Source organism: Macaca mulatta, chromosome 14 (assembly GCF_049350105.2).
Source record: "Macaca mulatta isolate MMU2019108-1 chromosome 14, T2T-MMU8v2.0, whole genome shotgun sequence".
Classification (NCBI taxonomy): domain Eukaryota; kingdom Metazoa; phylum Chordata; class Mammalia; order Primates; family Cercopithecidae; genus Macaca; species Macaca mulatta.
Window position 1 is genome coordinate 119,830,095 of NC_133419.1, and position 21,027 is coordinate 119,851,121.

Genomic DNA, 21,027 nt, shown 5'->3' on the forward strand with positions numbered 1-21,027 from the left:
TATATATAAATATGTAAGTATATATTTACATATGTATAAGTATATATAAAATATATAAGTATATATTTTTATATAAGTATATATTATATATAATATTTATATGTGTGCAGGGAATTCAAAGCCAGCTTTCAATGATCAGATCAAAACTACTGCAAAGTCTGCTTTAATACATGAAATTAAAAAAAATAAAGTATAGGCTGGGCATGGTGGCTCACGCCTGTAATCCCAGCACTTTGGGAGGCTGAGGCAGGCGGATCATGAGGTCAGGAGATCGAGACCATTCTGTCTAACACGGTGAAACCCCGCCTTTACTAAAAATATACAAAAAATTAACTGGGCATGGTGGTGGGCACCTGTAGTCCCAGTTACTAGGGAGGCTGAGGCAGGAGAAAGGCGAGAACCCGGGAGGCGGAGCTTGCAGTGAGCTGAGATTGCACCACTGCACTCCAGCCTGGGTGACAGAGCGAGACTCCGTCTCAAAAAAAAAGAAAAAGAGGCCGGGCGCGGTGGCTCACGCCTGTAATCCCGGCACTCTGGGAGGCCAAGACGGGCGGATCACAAGGTCAGGAGATCGAGACCATCCTGGCTAACACGGTGAAACCCCATCTCTACTAAAAAAAATACAAAAAACTAGCCTGGTGAGGTGGCGGGCGCCTGTAGTCCCAGGTACTCGGGAGGCTGAGGCAAGAGAATGGTGTAAAACGCGGGAAGCGGAGCTTGCAGTGAGCTGAGATGCGGCCACTGCACTCCAGCCTGGGCGACAGAGCGAGACTCCGTCTCAAAAAAAAAAAAAAAAAGAAAAGAAAAGAAAAAGAAAAAAAAAATAATAAAGTATATGGGAGGCTGTGCATAGGTTATACGGAAATACTAAACCATTTTATATTGGGACTTGAACATCTGTGGACTTTGATTATCCGAAGGGAGTCCCAGAACCAATCTCCCACAGATATTGAGGGACGACTGTACAAATGTACAATATTTGGTCTTTTCCCTCATTTCCCGGCATACAACTTCTAAAATCCTTGGACTCTTCACAGTGTAAGTGTCTTTTTGTGACCCAGTGAGTTGACTGAGGGCTGGCAGCACCTAGGTAGCTTCAGGACGGGGGCTGATCACGGGAAAGAACAAGGCAGGATTAGAGGGTTGAGACTTTCAGCCCCACCCCACAACCACCAGGAAGGGGAGAGGGGCTGAAGGTTGAGTTGATCACCAATGACCAATGATTTAATCAATCATGCCTATGTAATGAAGCCTCCATAAAAACTCAAAGGAGGTTCAGAGAGCTTCTGGATAGCTGAACATGTGAAGGTTCCTAGAGAGTTCCTGGAGAGTGCATAGAAGTTCTCCACCCTCTGGCTGGGCACGGTGGCTCATGCCTGTAATCCTAGCACTTTGGGAGGCTGAGGTGGGCGGATTGCCTGAGCTCAGGAGTTTGAGACCAGCGTGAGCAACACGGTGAAACCCCGTCTCTACTAAATACAAAAATCAGCCGGGCGTGGCAGCATACACCTGTAATCCCAGCTACTCATGAGGCTGAGACAGGAGAATCATTTGAACCCGGGAGGCGGAGGTTGCAGTGAGCCGACATCGCGACACTGCACTCTAGCCTGGGCGACAGAGCGAGACTTCGTCTCAAAAAAAAAAAAAAAAAAAAAAGGAAGTTCTCCACCCTCTTCCCACATACCTCACCTATTGCCTCTCTTTGTCTGTATTCTGTGTAATATCCTTTATAATAAGCTGATAAGTGTAAGTAAAGTGTTTCCCCAAGTTCTATTAGCCACTCTAGCAAATTAATCAAACCAAACGAGAGGGTTGAGGGAACCATGATTTATAGCCAGTTGGTCAGAAGCATGAACAGAAACAACCTGCGGCTTGTGATTGGCATTGGAAGTGGGGGGTAGTCTGTGGGACTGAGCCCTCAACCTGTGGCATCTGACACGATCTCCAGGCAGGTAGTGCTGGAATTGAATTGAATTAGAGGACAACCAGCTGGCGTCCACTGCAGAATTGATTGCTTGCTTAAAGTGTAGGGCAAAACACCCACACATCTGGCGTCAGAAGTGTGTTGTGAGAATACAGTAAGAGAAACTGAGTTTGTTTATTTCTGTATATTCTCAACCCATATTAAGGATAGGAGAACAGGGCCCAGAGAAAAGCTGGGGAGACACCTGATCTGTAAAGCTGGTTCCACCCAAAAGATACAACCAAGAGGTGTGGTGCGAGTTCAAGTTTTAAGAGAAGGAAGAAAAAGAGATAAGAGACTTGGGCAGAGACCCTTGGCATTCTGCAGCTTTGGAGAACCCCACTTTCTTCTTATCAAAGGAAATGGTGGTACATAGCAGGAGAGAGAGGGAGAGACAAACACTGCACTTTAAAAATTCACTTTAAAATTGCTTCATTTTGTTTCGTTGTTTTTATAATTTTTTTTTTTTTTTGAGATGGAGTTTCACTCTCGTCACCCAGACTGGAGTATAATGGCACGATCTCTGCTCACTGCAACCTCTGCCTCCCAGGTTCAAGTGATTCTCCTGCCTCAGCCTCCCAAGTAGCTGGAATTACAGGTATGTGCCACCACGCCCAGCTAATTTTTGTATTTTTAGTAGAGACAGGGTTTCACCATGTTGACCAGGCTGGTCTCGAACTCCTAACTTCAGGTGATCCACCCGCCTCAGCCTCCCAAAGTGCTGGGATTACAGGCGTGAGCCACTACGCCCAGCCTATAATTTTTTTAAAAAGCAACAGCAACAGCAGAGACTCTGCCTAGTCTCTAAGGGGTCAGGAGAGGTAATCAATAGTTACCCCTCCACGGCCTCCACGCAGCGCCTATGCCCATTTTTCCTTCCTGCCTTGAGGAGCCACAGGAGGACTGGAGAGCTTTGCTGCTACATACTGGCAGGAACCCTGAAGCCAGCTGATTGGGTGGGGCAGGGTGGGGGTTTGTCCTCAGTCTCGTCTTTATCCACCCCTCCTTCCTGGTCCTGGGCTGCATCTCTCCAAGTGACCAGCAGAGGGGCCTTCATTAACAAATACACTTCAAAACCATTCTGTCCAGAGGTGACAGACTGTCATGATGCTCAAGGGAGGCACAGTGGAAGAGGGACCTGGGATGGTGGAAGCAGAACTGGTCAGTTACAATATCCCCCCAGTTGAATTCCTTTCCAGCTCCCATAGGACCCTGGTAACCCTCCTTTTTTCCATAGGCCCACAAAGCTGCTTACCAACTGCTTCTCCCACAAATCCCTGCCCAGAGCAGCCTGTGTCTGTTAGATTAGCTCCTGGCACTAAGCTGAGATGGGAATTTTCTGCTTCTGCCTTGCTCCTCTTAAGCCAATTATCATCAACCCTTACATGTCATGTCTGGGCCTAGGGAAACATGCCCTGGATGGAGGCTCTGTCTTAGTGATGGGGGTGAGGAGGTCTGGGGTGGGAGTTGGGAGAATCCTAGAGGAGGGGGAGAATCCATCTCAGGGAATGGGAGGAGTTCTGTTTGGAGGAATAGAGGAGGATCCACCTGGACATTGGAGAAAGTCTGTGGTGGGAAATAGGGGGCTTGTTCTGGGGATGGGAGATTTAGACTAAGGAAAGAAGGTTCTTTTAAGCAACGGTTCTCAAAAGGTGGTCCCTGGACTAGCAGCATCAGCATTACTTGAGAACATTAAAGATGTAAATTCTCTGGCTCCACCCCAGATACTGAATCAAAAACTCTGGGAGTAAAGCCCAGTAATCTAATCAGTGTTTTAACAAGCTCTCTAGATGATGTGGATGTGCGCTCAAATTTGAGGACCACTGCTCTTGAGTTACAAGGTCTACTCTAGGAGTTGGAACTGTGTGTTCTCAGGAATCAAAGGTCCATCCTGGGGGATACGTGGTGGGAGTGGGGAGTATCTCTAGGATGGAAAGGGTCTGTGCTAGTGGACCTCTGGAAGGCTGGAAAGGTTCTATATCCTAGAATTAGAAAGGTCTGTTGAGGGGAACTGAGAAAATCTGCTTTATAAAGTGGGAAGGTGACAATAGGTAATGAGGAAGTCTGACATCATACAAAAAGCCATGGTTTAGGATCACTGAGACCTGGATTTGAATCCCTACATTCATCACACTAGCTACGTACTTCATACTTGTACTTAACATTTCTGAGCTTCAGTTCCTTATCTAAAACATGGAAGAATAATACTGACTTCATAACATTGTTACAAGGACTGGTTAGACTGTTCAGTTAATGGGTATTTATGGAGTTCATTTTCTTTTTTTTAATTTTTAATTTTTTAATTTTTAATTTTTTATTTTTTTTTTTGGTAGAGATGGGGTCTCCTTACATTGCCCACGCTGGTCTCAAAATCCTGGGCTCAAACAGTCCTCCTGCCTGAGCCTCCCAAAGTGCTGGGATTACAGGTATGAGCCACCACACCTGGTTTTGAGTGCAATTTCTGTGTCCAAGTTCTAGGAACATAGTGGAGAAAGAGACTGGCCCAGCCCTTTACTCAGATATCAACCATAGCTCTATGCTATGTGCCTAGCAAGTAGTAGGCATCCAGTAAATGTAGTTTCCCCTCTTTGCTAAGGAAAGGAAGGTTCATCTGGGGGAAGGAAATGAGCCTGAACCATGGTGTGACCTGGAAGTAAGAATGTATGGTCTATGCAGTGGCGTGATCATGGCTCACTGCAGCCTTAACATCCCAGGCTCAAGTGATCCTCCTGCCTTGGCCTCCCGAGTAGCTGGGACTATAGGCATGTGCCACTACGTCTGGCTTATTTATTTATGTATTTACTTATTCATTTAATTTTATTTTTTGAGACAGAGTCTTGCTGTGTCTTCCAGGCTGGAGTGCAGCGGCGTGATCTTGGCTCACTACAACCTCTGCCTCCCGGGTTCAAGCGATTCTTGTGCCCTAGCCTCCAAAGTATTATAGGCATGAGCCACCATGCCTGGCTAATTTTTCTTTCTTTTTTTTTTTTTTTTTTTTTTTTGAGACGGAGTCTCGCTCTGTCGCCCAGGCTGGAGTGCAGTGGCGCAATCTCGGCTCACTGCAAGCTCCGCCTCCCGGGTTCACGCCATTCTCCTGCCTCAGCCTCCCGAGTAGCTGGGACTACAGGCGCCCGCCCCTGCGCCCGGCTAATTTTTTCTATTTTTAGTAGAGACGGGGTTTCACCATGGTCTCGATCTCCTGACCTTGTGATCCGCCCACCTCGGCCTCCCAAAGTGCTGGGATTACAGGCGTGAGCCACCACGCCCGGCCTAATTTTTCTAATATTAGTAGAGATGGGATCTCGCCATGTTGGCCAGGCTGGTCTCAAACTCCTGACCTCAAGTTATCCACCCGCCTTGGCCTCCCAAAGTGCTGGGATTACAGGTGTGAGACACCATTCCTGGCCTATAGTCTATTCTTGAGAATGAAAAATTGTAATCTGCTGAGTGTGGTGGCTCACGCCTGTAATCCCAGCACTTTGGGAGGCTGAGGCGGGTGGATCGCTTGAGGTCAGAAGTTTGAAACCAGCCTGGTCAACATGGTGAAACCCCATCTCTACAAAAAATACAAAAAGTAGTCAGGTGTGCTGGTGTGTGCTAGTAGTCCCAGCTACTCAGGAGGCTAAGGCAGGAGAATCACTTCAACCCGGGAGATAGAGGCTGCAGTGAGCTGAGATCTCACCACTGCTCTCCAGCCTGGGTGCCAGAATGAGACTATTAAAGAAAGAGAGAGAGAGAGAGAGAGAGAGAGAAAATAAGGAAGGAAAAAAGGAAGGAAAGAAGGAAAGAAGGAAAAGAAAGAAAAGAAGGATGGAAGGAAGGAAAAAGAAAGTTGTGTGCCAAAGAATAAAGCTGGGTGGTATTAAGACATGGAGGTTATATCAGGAGGATGAAGAGCCTGTCTAGAAAACAGAGGGAGACAGTCCATTTGGGAATAAGGTTCTGAGAGGCCCAATTAGCAGGGTAGGTAAAAGCTGGGACTTTGGGGTTCAAGCCCTGCTCTGCCATCAACTATTGCTTAACCTCCCTATGCCTCAGTTTTTCATCTCTAAAGGGGGGTTGTAAAACCTGTCTCATAGGGATATTGTGAAGATTAAATGAGATAATGCCTAGTACAAAGTAGTTAATAAATGCAACTATTGGGGAATGGGAGGTCTATAGTAGCTGATGGGAGGTTGACTTGGAGAATGGAGGGTCCATCTGGAGAATAGGAGGTTGGTCCTGAGGAATGGTGGTGATGGTGGGGCATGGAGTTGGGGGAAGACAGGAAAGACTGGATCCAAACCCCACATAAACCTCACTGTTACAGGGCGGGGCCTAGAGAAATCCTCCAGGGACCACCAGCTTTTAGGGCTGTGGAGAGGTGGTTGGCAGTGGAGAGGTTTGACTGCTAGTAACCTCTCAACTGCTGCAAGTAAGGAGAAGCCTCAGCGGTGGCAGTCGCACCAGCGGCCTCAGAGCCTTCCCTCCCATCGTCTCTGCTGTGTGACAGGTGGGAACTTAAAAGCTCAGGTCACGTGTCTTGGCTAGCTAACCTACTTACCCCTTGAAGACATAGTGGCTGGGACAGGCAAGGGCCAAGAGGAATTGGCTGAGAAAGGGGCAGAGCAAGGGAAAGCCCCAAGTATGTTCTGGGGACCTACATTTGAAGTCTTTGGGGGCAAGGGAGAGAATGTGCAGGTGCATAAGATTCCCGGAGCACTGTCTGTGAGCCCTGTGCATGCCCTGGCACACAGGTCCCTCCAGGATATGGCATGTGCCTGTCTTGAAGGTCTGTATCTGGCTAGGTGACTGCAGTCGGAGCAGACTGAGCACTGGGTTCCAGTTTAACTCTGGAGCTGCTGCAGGCTCTCCCAAAGCTGCTGCCATTTCCCCGTCTTTATTAGTGTCCTAACCCAGAGAAAGTGTGAATGGGGAAAGGGGAGTATGTTCCAATGTCCCAAGGCTCCTGCGTTTTTGAAAGCCTTTGTACCTAGTTTGGGGATTCCTGGAGGGAGGCCTGCACTCATGGGCTGGAACTGAGGGAAATTGTTGGGGGGCTGGTATCGTGTGTGAAGACAGACTGACACCTTTACAATCCCTCCACTTCTCCCCACCCCCAACACCACTGCCTAATCTGTCTTCCAGAGACTTGTCCCCACGGAATGACTCCAGCTCTCCTTTCCTCACTGCCTCCAAGTCGGCCCTTTGCCATCAACCCCCAGTCCTGAGTTCACCCCTGCACCCGATCCGGCCCACGCGCCGCAAGCGCTGCTCTCTCCTTTGCCGTCCTCGCCCACCGCGGGCTGCCGGGCGGCGCGGGCCCTTTAAGAACGGCGGGACCGGCGAGCAGTAGCTGGGAGGAGAGCGCAGTCGCCCCGCGGGCTCGGAGGACACAGCGTCCGGGTCCAGGCTCTGGGAAGCGGGTGTGCACAGCCCAGCGGAGTCGGGGCGCGACCCCAACCGCCTCTCACCATCCTTGCCATCTTCTCCGAGCCGAGGGCCGGCCCTCCTGCCTCGCCTGCCCCGCCCCGGCCCCGCCCCGGCCCGGGCCGCCGGGACCGGGAGCCGGGACGCGGGTGCCGCAGCCCGAGGCAGGTAAGGGGATCCCCGGCTCTCCGTCCCTGGTCCGTGGCAGCGCTGAGCATCCCTGCCTCGCACCAGCCCGGGGGCGCGTCAAGGTGACTAGGCATGCGGGAGACGGGGCGGGGGCTTGAGCCGCCGTGGGGTGCTTAGTTTTGAGTCCGGGTGGTGCGCCTGGCTTTGGGGACAGCCCGGGGCACGCGGGCCCGGGGGTGCCGGCGGGAGGGGCCGGCCTAGGCATCGTGCCAAGGGATGGGGAGTGGGACGCAGCTGGAGGCCTGAAGCCTCCTCCTCTCCGCCTTCCCCTGGTCCGCCCTGCACTCACCCTGATACCCCGACCTCCTAGCTGGCAGCCTCGGCCGGCTGCCCCTTCTCCCCCGCCCCCTATCCCTTCAGTCCCCAGGGGCTGCTGGCCTGCGGGGTAAGGAGATTAGAGAAGCCGCGGGGAGGAAGGAGCGATTGAGGGCTTCAAGGGGACGGGCTGGAGCCAGGTTGGAGCTGGGCTGCCCGGGACTGAGCGTCTCCGTGCGGGGAGTGGGGGGCGGGGGCAGAGTGCGGGGCTAACAGTCGCGGATCTGCCCCGAGAAGGAGGTGGGGAGTGGGGGCGGGGGAAGCATTGGAACGCCAGGGAGCTTTGAGCGGGGCTCCGTAGTCTGCCCCAAACTGAGCAGGCCCTCTCCCCGCAGGCCGGCGGCGTGATGGCGGAGAAGGCGCTGGAGGCTGTGGGCTGTGGACTAGGTCCGGGGGCTGTGGCCATGGCAGTGACGCTGGAGGACGGGGCGGAACCCCCTGTGCTGACCACACACCTGAAGAAGGTGGAGAACCACATCACTGAAGCCCAGCGCTTCTCCCACCTACCCAAGCGCTCAGCCGTGGACATCGAGTTCGTGGAGCTGTCCTATTCCGTGCGGGAGGGGCCCTGCTGGCGCAAAAGGGGTAGGGAACAGCCTGGTAGGGGGAGTCCGTGGGCCCTCTCTGAGTTGCCTCTCCAGAAGCATGAGGCCTGGGTGTCCCATGTTCGGCAAGTCCTGCACCAGTGGGCTCTGTGGAAACACTAAAATCTGGGTCCCAGCCCGTTGCTCACTGCACTGTTGGGGTGTCAGGATCTACTCTCCCCCACACCTGTGAGCACCATGGGATACTGGGTGCAATTGGTTATTGAAGCTTTATCTTCTAAAGAGATCCTGTGACCTCTGGTCCTTGAGTGGTCCTTGATGAGTTTTCCTTCTTTTGTTTATGGAGGATTCCTAACTGTGAGGACTAGTATGAAAAAGCAAGGGGCTGTGTCTGCAGGGTTGAGCAATACCCTTGGACCTAATTATAAAGACGTTCTCATTCCTGTCATCTTACTCCATTCTTACCACAGTGCTCAGAAGCAGGGAGGGTGGCGGTTTGGCAGGATAGATGTCATCTCTTTGTTACTAATAAGGAAACTGAGGCCCAGGGAAGTTGAGTAACTTGACCAATGTCACACAGCTAGTCAAGTGGCAGAGCTGGGACCAGAAGCCTGGTTTCCCAGCTCTCCATGCATTGTTCTTTCTCTCTCTTCCCTGTACAGCAGTCCCATCACCTCCACCTTCCTGCCCATGAGAACAGGTTCCCCTGAACCCTGAGCAGCCCCTGCAGCCCCTACCCTGAGCAGCTTTAGCTGGTAATAGGGAAGCTGAGGCTGTTTCCCAGAGCCTGGGTGTGGGCTGGGGTGGGGCTGGGACATTGTTCTCTGAGGTTTGACAGATAGGTTTGGGGTGCTTCAGAGCAGGGCTGAGCATGATCTTCTCTGCACTCTCCAAACCCTCATTCCCAAGAGTGACCAAAAGGTCACATGGCTGAGCCAATGGAAACTGAGGCATCTAGGCTTCCTGCCCAGTGTGCCCTGTCCCTAAGCAGCCTCTTTCAGTCCTGAGACCAGCTCTGGGCAAGATGATGAGGCAGTTGTTATTTCCTTAGCTCTCTCATTTCCTCATAATTTTAAGAAGAAACTAAGATTGTTTTAAAAATGTGTCTAGACGGGCCAGCTCTCCAGTTGCTTCCATGTGCCAGCTACAGATTGATACCCCTCACCTGGTCCTTCCCTCCTTTTGACCTTGCCAGCCTCATTCTGCTCTACTGGCCATTTTGCCATTTTTTTCATCCGTCATCCCTTTCTCTGGCCCCTGCCCTCCCCTCGATGACTTCTCTTTTCCTTTGAATCCCTCTCCCCTTCTTTAGAGGACAGAAAGCAGTTAGGGGTAGGCAGAAAGGAAAGAAAGCAAGGGGGATGGAGAGAGAGTGAGTTCTGCCTTTCCCAAGTGAGGATTTGTTATCTCCCCTAAATATATATGACGTTTCTTATTTTTTCAAAACAGCTTCCTTTTAATTATTATTAATAATCTCACTTAACATGAATAATAACCTTATTAAGTCCTTGGGAATATATATTATTATCCTTCCTTTATAGATGAGGAGTCAGAGGCCTTAAAGATTAAGTGACTTGACAAAATTGCAAAGAGAGCTACTGACGGCAGCAGAACTAGAATACCAGTGTCTCTCCAGCCCAAGGGTGTGGCTGGTCTCTTCAGTTGTGGGACAGAGGTTCCTAGTCACTTATAAGCTGTGTGACCTCGGGCAGGCTGCTTACCCGTTCTTGGCCTTGCTTTTCTCATCTGTAAACAGGGATGATAAGAATACACAGACGTGTGAAGCTCAGCTGAGGCGGTATCTGTGAGAGGCAAATGTAAGATGATTTTTGTGTTAGGCCTCAGTGTTCAACCAGCTACTGTAATTAATTGAGGGGAAGGTTCGTTGTTGCCAGTTTCTTCTCCTGCAAGAGATCACTTCCTGTGAGTGGCTCTGAAAGGCATATGCTGGAGTGCACCACCAAATGTCTCTGACTGATGGCGAGGAGGACTGAGGCAGAGGGCTAGAGCCCACGGCTTCCCTCTCCCAGGAAAGAACTTGCTGTGTGACCCTGGGTGAGTCACTAGATGTCTCTGGTCCCCAGTTGCCTCACCCATGTTGTTAGAGAAACAGTTGAAGCTTTGTAAACCATGGGTACCATCCAGGCAGTTGCTGTGATCAGGACCTGACAGTGGGCAGGAGCTGCTCCCCCTTCTGATGGGAAGCATCCAGAGGGACAGCCGGGCCCAGAACACAGTCCTGGGTGTTGTGGAGGGAGGGTTAAATATGCCTTCCCTTCACTGTCTCCACTAAGGACACTAAGGAGGTGAAATGGGGAGGGACTTGGGCTCTGTGGGGGTTAGAGGGGGCGGCAATGAGCAAGGTGCTAGGTAAGGGATTGGCATGTCCTCAACTACGAGGCACGTCTGCCAGCATCGCAAGCGAGGCCCTCCTTGATGGTTTTATCCTTCCCCTCCACTTCCATGTCTCACCAGGTCACTCCATGTAGGTTCTGCCCTCTGTTCCTTGGATTGTGAGTGTAAATACACATACTTTTATATCACAGAGCTTTTCCTCCCAAAGCCTGGAGGGCCTCTGCTTTCCCTTTGCCTTTTAGAATCCTGCTCATCCTCCGAGGCTTAGCTCAAATGCCACCTCTTCCATGAGGCCAGTCTTGATTTTCCCCTTGCCCCTCCGACTCACATCAATTCCATTGTTTTGCATTCTCACAGCACATTTTTTGTACTTCTGTTATAACTCTAATTTGATTTTTCTTCATAGATTTTTTTGTCTGTCTATCTTACTTAGATTATGACCTTCTTGAATACAAAAACTATGTCTTCCTCAATTTTTGTCCAGTGTTTGGTACAGAGCTTGGTATATAGTAGATATCAATAAGCATTTGTCAAGTAGGATTAATAGTAAAATGTCACTTTTTAATGCATTCTATGTGCCAAGCACTGTGTCATATGTTTTACATATATTATCTCACTGAATCTTTACAACAACCCTATGAGATAGGTACTATCATCCTCATTTTACAGATGAGGGACCTGGAGCTCAGAGAGGTTAAGCAACTTGCCCGAGGTCACACAGCTGGTAAGTGTGGAGCCAGAATTTGAACCCAGATCCACCTGACTCCAAACCGTGCTCTAAATGCATATGCTGCCTTCCAATGAATGAATGAAAGGTGAGATTTTACTGGGCCATGTAGGGGCTAGAGAGACAAGCCTGGTGGGCAGAGAGAGTGCAAAGAAGAAGGCTTTTTCTGAATTAGGGAAAAGCTCTGAGAACTCACGCTCATGGAACAGACACTTACTGAACATCTACTACAGGCCAGACAGTCTACTGAGATTACCAAGATGAGTGAGACACTGCCCCCAAGGAGCTCACTGACTAAGAGGCTGGGAGAGTGGGGCAAGTGACAGGCACATCAAGTAACAAACATGCTAGGATAGGAGAGGTTCTATGGAAACACAGGGGATAGGAAGCCAGCTCGGGCTGTAGTAGTGGGCAAGTTTTCCTGGAGGGGGTGAGACAGTGGCCGCTGTGATTACAGAAGAGGACCAGGGGCTTCTACAGCTTTGATCCCCTCTCCACACCCATCTATGAGACATGTGGATTTTCCCACGCCCTTTAGAAGAGGATTGTTGCCTCTGGTACTTTGATATTAGTGGTGGTGGTTTCTAGGGGGACGGGATGAGAGGGACAGGTTCCTGCCAGGGCTATGAGGGTTGTTCCTCCATCCTAACCCAATCACACTGAATAGGGACTACCTATTTCACTGATAGCCATGGCTGCTCCTAAGAATTTTGGGGGTACCTCTGTTCACTGCAGCCTGACCAAAAATTCCTCCTCTCCTCACTGCAGGTTATAAGACCCTTCTCAAGTGCCTCTCAGGTAAATTCTGCCGCCGGGAACTGATTGGCATCATGGGCCCCTCAGGGGCTGGCAAGTCCACCTTCATGAACATCTTGGCAGGATACAGGTAAGAATGAGACTGGGGTGGAATGGGGGCAGGACTCAGGAAGAAGTATCCCTTGGGGAACACAGAAGGTATTCTGAAGTGGCTTTGACCCCCATCCTCAACCCACATCCCCGCAGGGAGTCTGGAATGAAGGGGCAGATCCTGGTTAATGGGAGGCCGCGGGAGCTGAGGACTTTCCGCAAGATGTCCTGCTACATCATGCAAGATGACATGCTGCTGCCGCACCTCACGGTGTTGGAAGCCATGATGGTGAGGGCTGGATAGTCCCCTCCTCCCAGCAACCCCCTCTGTCTGCTGTCCCCACCTTCCCCATCGGCGGAGGGGTCAAGGCAGAGCTCTCTCCCACACATACCTCTCTCGCTTACTCTCTGGACCCCAGGTCTCTGCTAACCTGAAGCTGAGTGAGAAGCAGGAGGTGAAGAAGGAGCTGGTGAGTGGAGAAGGGAGGCAGCGGCGCCACTCCCTTTTGTGGTGCTGCTGAGCTCAAGGCCCCGAGCTGGGGGTGGGAGAGTGGCGGCCTAGGCTGAGACAGTGGACTTAAGGGAGATGCTTTTTGAAGCTGGGGTGGTGCCTGGGGGAAGCAGAGACTCCGAAGCTGACCTGGCATGGGTGGGGTGGGGCCAGGTGACAGAGATCCTGACGGCACTGGGCCTGATGTCGTGCTCCCACACGAGGACAGCCCTGCTCTCCGGCGGGCAGAGGAAGCGTCTGGCCATCGCCCTGGAGCTGGTCAATAACCCGCCTGTCATGTTCTTTGATGAGCCCACCAGGTAGTTCTCTTCACCCTTTCCCACCAGCATACCCCTCTCCTCTCGGCCCTGCGCCAGGGCTGGAGGCTGTATCTTCTCCATGATCCAGAGCCTCTGTTCACATCCTCCTGGGGCCAAGATAAGGGCTTCTTCCTCATCTCCGTCCTTGCCAAATCTGTTGCTGTGAGTGGCCCCATCCTTCATCCGGGCAGAGATCCAGATGTCCTCCCCGATTGACACCTCCCTCTCCAGTCACCCTCGGCCATCAGTCACCAAGTCCTGTTGATTCCGCCTCCTTTTGATATCTCTCATATTTGCCCTGCCCCATCGCTAATGTTGATGTTAAATTCAGGACAGCAACAGATTCTTATCTCCTTGTCTCCAGTGTCTCCCAGTCAGTCCTTCCTCCAAACTGTAGCTAGAGTGAACTTTCTTTTATTTTTTTAAGACGGAGTCTCGCTCTGTCAACCAGGCTGGAGTGCAGTGGTGCAATCTTGGCTCACTGCAACCTCTGCCTCCTGGGTTCAAGTGATTCTCCTGCCTCAGTCCCTTGAGTAGCTGGGATTACAGGCAGGTACTACCATGCCTGGCTAATTTTTGTATTTTTAGTAGAGACGGGGTTTCACCATGTTGGTCAGGCTGGTCTTGAACTTCTGACCTTGTGATCCACCCGCCTTGGCCTCCCAAAGTGCTGGGATTACAGGTGTGAGCCACCATGCCTGACCAGAGTGAACTTTCTAAACACAAGTCTGCAGTGCTCACTCCCCTGCTTAAAACATGCAGTGTTTCCTGTCCCACTTGTCCTCAAAATATAAAGTCAGGTGACTTACAAGGGCCTGGTCTGAACCTACTTCTCCAGCCTCATGTCATGTACTTTATGCTCTAATAATACTGAGTTGCTTATAATTCCCTGGTCAAGCCACGTGTTTCATGCCTCTAAGCTTTGCCCATGCTGTGTCTTCTGCTGGAATGCCCTTCACCACTGTGCCTCCCCTCTTCCCTTCACCTGCTTAGCTCTTACTCCTGGGCTCGCTCAGGAACCTTCTCTGACTACCCTCCAACACCTGATACAGCTGAGCTGAATCCTCCCCCTCTTTCACCCAGTGTTGCTACAGCACTTTCCGCATTACCCAAAATCATCTGTGTGCTTGTCTCTCTCTCCTTCCAGACCAGAGTCTATGTATTATTTATGCATCATTGTAATCCCAGTGCCTGGCATACAACAGGTCCTCAATATATGCTTATTAAACTGAACCGTGCTCTGGGCTTCTGGGTATACCTCCAAGTGCCTGAACAGTAAAGGATACAGATGTGGCCAGAGTGCCCTCTTCCTGCCAGCTTCATCCCCTTCACAGCAGCTGCCCCACCCCAGACACTCCCTTCTTTTGGCCTCACCCACCTCACGTGGCCCCCTGGTGGCCTCTCTCTGGACAGTGGTCTGGATAGCGCCTCTTGTTTCCAAGTGGTGTCCCTCATGAAGTCCCTGGCACAGGGGGGCCGTACCATCATCTGCACCATCCACCAGCCCAGTGCCAAGCTCTTTGAGATGTTTGACAAGGTGAGTGTCTCCAGGCCTCAAGGAGGATTGGCTTGAGATGGAGGGATGGAAGGGGGTCAGTAGGGGTGCTTGGCCCGCTGCTCCTTCCTTACCCTTCTCTTTCTGCTGCAGCTCTACATCCTGAGCCAGGGTCAGTGCATCTTCAAAGGTGTGGTCACCAACCTGATCCCCTATCTAAAGGGACTCGGCTTGCATTGCCCCACTTACCACAACCCGGCTGACTTCAGTGAGTGGGGGTCGTTGGTAGGGGCTGGGAAACGGCAGCGGGCCGAACCTGGAGGCTCTGCACTCAGGCCTTCTAGGGATAGGGATCTCACCGTCGCCTGCCTTCCCCACACACCCAAGGCGGGACTGACTTGCCCTTGGGAAGTGAGGATGAATCTAAACTGACCTCTCCACTCTGTGTCCCCAGTCATCGAGGTGGCCTCTGGCGAGTATGGAGACCTGAACCCCATGTTGTTCAGGGCTGTGCAGAATGGGCTGTGTGCCATGGCTGAGAAGAAGAGCAGCCCTGAGAAGAACGAGGTCCCTGCCCCCTGCCCCCCTTGTCCTCCGGTGAGTAGGAGTGGAGAGGGCAGAGAGGGCATAGTTGGGGAGGGGAGACTGGACCATGGACAGTGGCCCTGTCAAAGAGGCTGTTCCCTGGAGGCATTGCAACCATTGGGTACGGAAGAACCTAGGACTTGGAATCGACCTACTATGAACAGCACCGTGACCTTAGGCACGTTATTTAACCTCCTTGAGCTCCAGTTTCCTCATTCACGTATTCATTTGGCAAGTTCTTGTTGAGCAGCTACAGTGTGCTGTCCTTGGTCCTGGCATAGTGCTCATCTGGTAAGCAAGATCAACATGGTCCCCAGCCTCGTAGCCAGTGTGGCTTACTGTTCTCTCTAACTTAGAGATGATGATACTTACCTCACAGGGTGATTGGGAGGACTAATCAGATAATCACATAAAGCTCTTAGCACTGTAGCTGGTACAGCGGGCATCTGCCCGGTGCTAGTTCTCTTCCTTAAATGAGACACTATAACCCCTGAAAACCAGATTGGTTAGTCTTTGTTGTTATTGTTGTCATTATCATCATTATTAAATAATATTACTGTATAATTAGTGGCATAAAGGAATTATACCCTTAGAGTTAATATGTTTTGATGGATTAAAGAAGTAACTGATCTATTATTAGCCACCACGGGTGTCCATTACTTTCTTTCCATCTCCTCCCTCCCAAGTTTTTGCCCCCTCTTTGTGTCTGAATCTCACTCGGATTCACACCCCTAAGCCTGGCTTTCAGGAACACAATTTAATGGTGGAAGATTCTCTGTAGACTTGGAGGACCCCTGCCCTGGGGAAGAGCTCTGAGGTTTTTAATTCACTGAGCTGGGTGTTCTGTGGGTGAATGGGGTAGGCTCACCTGATCCCGATCCAATTTCTTCTTCCCAGGAAGTGGATCCCATTGAAAGCCACACCTTTGCCACCAGCACTCTCACACAGTTCTGCATCCTCTTCAAGAGGACCTTCCTGTCCATCCTCAGGGACACGGTGAGGCGTCAGGCTAGGGGAGAGGAGGCTGGCACAGGCCTGACCTTTTGGGCTGTAGGCTCCTAGCAGCTGAGATGGGAATGGGGACCCTCCCTCACAGCCCCACAATGTGCCTGTGGGTCTCTGTGCCTGTGAGGACAGCTCCGAGTTCCTACCCTGCTCTGTGGCTTGCCCTGGCCTGTAACACATCCCTCTCCTGGTGATGACCCCTCCCAAGGTCCTGACCCACCTGCGGTTCATGTCCCACGTGGTTATTGGCGTGCTCATCGGCCTCCTCTACCTGCATATTGGCGACGATGCCAGCAAGGTCTTCAACAACACCGGCTGCCTCTTCTTCTCCATGCTGTTCCTCATGTTCGCCGCCCTCATGCCAACTGTGCTCACCTGTGAGCTGACCTGCCCTGGGCATGGGGCAAGGGCGTGGGTGCTGGGGCTTGGGGCAGGGGCCAGGGTGTTGGCTGGCTGTGCCTAAGCAGCCTGTGTCCTCAGTCCCCCTAGAAATGGCGGTCTTCATGAGGGAGCACCTCAACTACTGGTACAGCCTCAAAGCGTATTACCTGGCCAAGACCATGGCTGACGTGCCCTTTCAGGTGGGCCTCTTCCTCCCACCTGCCCAGTGCCTCCATCTTGTTTTGCTCCTTCTATCCTTGCTTTCTTGCCTCCCTCAAACTTGTCACTTTCCTTCCTTTGCTGTCCTTCTACTCACTTAGCAAATAGATGGTGAGTACCTATCATAGGCCAGGCTCTGTACCAGGCCTTAGGGATATAGCAATGAACTAGACTGATATAGTCTTGACCACGTGGAACTTATGTTTTAATGAGAACAACTGACAGCAAACAGAAAACGATGAAAATAACCCTATAGGGCCGGGCGCGGTGGCTTACGCCTGTAATCCCAGCACTTTGGGAGGCCGAGGCTGGAGGATCACTTGAGCTCAGGAGTCTGAGACCAGCCTAGGCAACATGACGAAATCCCATCTCTACTGAAAATACAAAAATTAGTGAGGCATGGTGTTGTGCACCTATAGTCCCAGCTACTGGGGGCAGTGGGGGTTTGAGGGCAGTGTTGAGGTGGGAGGATTGCTTGAGCCCAGGAGGCAGAGGTTGCAGTAAGCCTCCAGATTGCGCCACTGCACTCTAGCCTGGATGAGTTAGTGAGAGACCCTGTCTCAAAAAAAAAAAAAAAAGAGGAAATAGCCCTACAAATGACTCTGTAACTCTTATTAGGGGCGATCGACAATGGTGTACTCTCTGGCTCTTACTGCCACTTGCTATCTGTAAGATCTTGGGCAAATCACTCTCTTTGCTAAAGTGTCCCCATCTATAAAGTGGAATTACAATACTATCTACCTGAGGATTGTTAGAATTGAATGAGTTAATGTATATAAAGTACTTAGAATAGTGCCTGGCACACACGAAGTGCCAAATAAATGTTAGCTGGTTGTTGTTACTGCCAGTACCACCCTGTTCCAAGCATCAGGGCCACCAGTAATCCACAGGATGCATTTGTGTAAATTAGAAAAAGGTACCCCTTCCTCAGGGTGGACAGCACAACAGGATGCTTGGCTTAATGAGAAGAGCACAAGCTGGACCTTTGGCCTTTGGTTGGCTCTTGGTTACATGCCCTTGAGCAGGGGATGACTGTATTTAGTAGGCTCAGACCCTGACCCCTAGGAGTTGGTAGCTCATGGGGGAACAAAATGGCTCTCCTATGGAGAGTTAATTAATTAACAATATAATGAATAAGCTGGTCCAGGTGGGAAGGACTTTAGACGCTCAGGGAAGGGAAAAGTCACTGTGCCTGAAGCAGTCACGGTGGACCCAACGGAACACGTGAGACAAGATAAGTGAGGGTCATATGGCCAGGGAGGAAGGGGACGTGTGTCAGTCTGGGGGACAGCTTGAACGAGAGTGTGGAGGCAGGATGGGCACCCTGGGAATAGGTATTCTAGAGGCCCAGGCTTGGGTGGAGTGGAGGTCTTGGCTGCTGCACCCCTGGCTTGAAGTCCACTGCCCAGTCCGTGCCCACTCCCCAGGTGGTGTGTCCGGTGGTGTACTGCAGCATTGTGTACTGGATGACGGGCCAGCCCGCTGAGACCAGCCGCTTCCTGCTCTTCTCAGCCCTGGCCACTGCCACCGCCTTGGTGGCCCAATCTTTGGGGCTGCTGATCGGAGCTGCTTCCAACTCCCTACAGGTGGGAGGCCGGCAGCTGGGGATTCCCAAGGTGGGAGGAGGTCTTGTGGGAGGAAGCAGGGCCTGGTGCAAGGGGTAGGGTGGAGCTCTAGGAAACCTGGGTTTGTCTTGGTCACCCCTATGATGGCCTGGCCCCTTCTCGTCCCCTCTAGGTGGCCACCTTTGTGGGCCCAGTTACCGCCATCCCTGTCCTCTTATTCTCCGGCTTCTTTGTCAGCTTCAAGACCATCCCCACTTACCTGCAATGGAGCTCCTATCTCTCCTATGTCAGGTCAGTACCCCTGCCCTCCTCATTCGCCTCTGCTTCTCCCTGGAGGAGTCCATACCCAGGGCTTCCTGGGTTGTGCCAAGTCTGCTGCCTGCCCCATTATCCTTTGGGCAGGGGCACCCTGGCTGTGCCCCAGGGATGAAAGCATTGCAGCTGGGCTCTGGCAGTTTTCTCAGAGAGCAGGGACCCTGTGTGCTGTGTCCTATCTGACATCCTTGCCTGCCTAGGTATGGCTTTGAGGGTGTGATCCTGACGATCTATGGCATGGAGCGAGGAGACCTGACATGTTTAGAGGAACGCTGTCCGTTCCGCGAGCCACAGAGCATCCTCCGAGCGCTGGATGTGGAGGATGCCAAGCTCTACATGGACTTCCTGGTCTTGGGCATCTTCTTCCTAGCCCTGCGGCTGCTGGCCTACCTTGTGCTCCGTTACCGGGTCAAGTCAGAGAGATAGAGGCTTGCCCCAGCCTATACCCCAGCCCCTGCAGCAGGAAGCCCCCAGCCCCAGCCCTTTGGGACTGTTTTAACCTTATAGACTTGGGCACTGGTTCCTGGCGGGGCTACCCTCTCCTCCCTTGGCTCCTCCACAGGTTGGCTGTCGGACTGCACTCCCAACCTGGACTCTGGGAGTGGGGGCTCCAGCCCTCCCCACCATGCCCAGGAGTCTTCCCAAGTTGATGCAGTTTGTAGCTTCCTCCCTACTCTCTCCAACACCTGCATGCAAAGACCACTGGGAGGCTGCTCCTTCCTTCCTGCCCATGGCACCCTCCTCTGCTGTCTGCCTGGGAGCCCCAGGCTCTCCAGACCCCCACTTACAACTGACCAAAGTGGCCCCCTCTGGGGGTCCCCACCACACAAGTGTTTGTAAACTGGGCTGCTATAAGGTTGGAGTTCCAGGGCTGGGCCCTGGTGGGGTCCCCTGGAAGTCCCATTATGGAAGTTGAAATGGACAGGGAGGGACTCTGGAAGTCTCTTCCTCCTCCTCCCCTTCTCCCCACCCCTAGACCCTGGCTCACTTGGACAATCTGCCAGGACAGAAGCTGGATTTTCTGTCTAGGTCACCACTCCCAATCCTGGGGATTGGAGAGGCCTGGGGCTGTGGGATGCCCCGTCCCCCTCCCCATCACCTTTGGTGGGAGTAGGGCCTGGTGGCACCTGTGCAATAATGTATGTGTTTCTCTCCCACCTGCCACTGGAACTGGAGAATGCACTTTATTCTGGGGGGTGAGTGGGGGAAGACCCAACCCTCCTTTCTCGCTGCCCCTGACGCATGCACGGTCTCGTGATGCTCCCTCCCTCTCCGGAGTGACAGGCACATACATGCGAACAGGCCATCTCAGCCCTACACACTTGCCATCCTCTACAGTGCAGAGGAAGAGTGATGGTGGCATGCTGGTGGTGGCGGGAGGACAGTGCCAACCTCCTCCTGGGGATCCCATGTTGGAGACTCTAAGGATAAGGCTGGTGCTGCCCAGGGTGTCTACAGGACCTGCAGGTGTCTACCCCCAAGTCTTCTCTCCTCCCGAGCCAGGGGTGGCACAGGGCACTAGATCCCTGGAGTTCAGGACCCAACACAAGCACAAACACGGGCATAAGTTGGCCTTGGCCACTGCCACCCATGGCCCTCCTTTTGTGCTCCATGCTGGCATCTTCACTCCCCTACCCCTTCCCCAGCCACTGCTGTTCATTCAAACCCCTGTCCGTGTCCCTCCACCATTCCTATCAGCAGGTGGCCCCTGGGCATCAGAACAGCCTGCCCTGGGCACCAGGTGGCGGACACAGAGCATGTCTGGCTTTCCTGGTGGGTCCAGGCTCATTCTGTTTCTTGTTTCCCCTCCCCCAGGGCTCATTTCCCTCCTTTTTCCTGTACACATCCGTGTCTACCTCCTCTCACCCTGCCACAGATTCTTCCTATCACACAGAGATGCCAGTTGTATTCGTGGGATTTCACCCATTATTAATAAAACCTATATTTATACAGTATGCAATGTGTAAATGTGTGTGGATCTGCCTCCTGGTACTGTGCGCTGCAAGGGGATCTTCAAAGCATTTGGCAAGATGCTTGTCGGCTGTAGGGAGTCTGTGGCAGGGGATGGTAGGTCCTAGGTACATGTCAAGCTAGTGAACATGTAGCTTAAGAAATATTTGTCAGGCCGGGCGCGGTGGCTCACGCCTGTAATCCCAGCACTTTGGGAGGCCGAGGCGGGCGGATCACAAGGTCAGGAGATCGAGACCACGGTGAAACCCCGTCTCTACTAAAAATACAAAAAATTAGCCGGGCGCGGTTGTGGGCGCCTGTAGTCCCAGCTACTCGGGAGGCTGAGGCAGGAG

General features: G+C 52.1%; 1 protein-coding gene across 4 annotated transcripts; it reads left to right on the forward strand.

The window, feature by feature from the left end:
* The first annotated feature begins 7,311 nt into the window (after window positions 1-7,311).
* Window positions 7,312-20,679, forward strand: ABCG4 (ATP binding cassette subfamily G member 4). Of its 4 annotated transcripts, none has more exons than XM_077964495.1 (16): window positions 7,312-7,623; window positions 8,212-8,461; window positions 11,446-11,500; window positions 12,272-12,389; window positions 12,506-12,638; window positions 12,769-12,819; window positions 13,014-13,159; window positions 14,573-14,696; window positions 14,808-14,922; window positions 15,109-15,251; window positions 16,137-16,235; window positions 16,453-16,621; window positions 16,725-16,825; window positions 18,272-18,430; window positions 18,582-18,700; window positions 18,925-20,679. In XM_077964495.1, exons 3-16 carry the CDS (start codon window positions 11,446-11,448, stop codon window positions 19,148-19,150), a joined length of 1,758 nt encoding a protein of 585 aa, XP_077820621.1. In that variant the 5' UTR covers window positions 7,312-7,623; window positions 8,212-8,461; the 3' UTR covers window positions 19,151-20,679. The 4 variants fall into 4 exon arrangements, with proteins under 4 accessions (XP_077820621.1, XP_028689892.1, XP_014971434.1 ...); XM_028834059.2 differs by having other exon boundaries at window positions 7,312-7,540; XM_015115948.3 differs by lacking the exon at window positions 11,446-11,500.
* Window positions 20,680-21,027: the final 348 nt, after the last annotated feature.

What these genes read in the sequence shown, in the direction of transcription:
- ABCG4 (XM_015115948.3), top strand. Translation starts at nt 8,224, where the DNA reads ATGGCGGAGAAGGCGCTGGAGGCTGTGGGCTGTGGACTAGGTCCGGGG. An exon ending in GCCCTGCTGGCGCAAAAGGG is followed by an intron (nt 8,462 to 12,271) that starts GTAGGGAACAGC and finishes TCCTCACTGCAG; the next exon opens with GTTATAAGACCCTTCTCAAG. An exon ending in TCCTATCTCTCCTATGTCAG is followed by an intron (nt 18,701 to 18,924) that starts GTCAGTACCCCT and finishes TTGCCTGCCTAG; the next exon opens with GTATGGCTTTGAGGGTGTGA.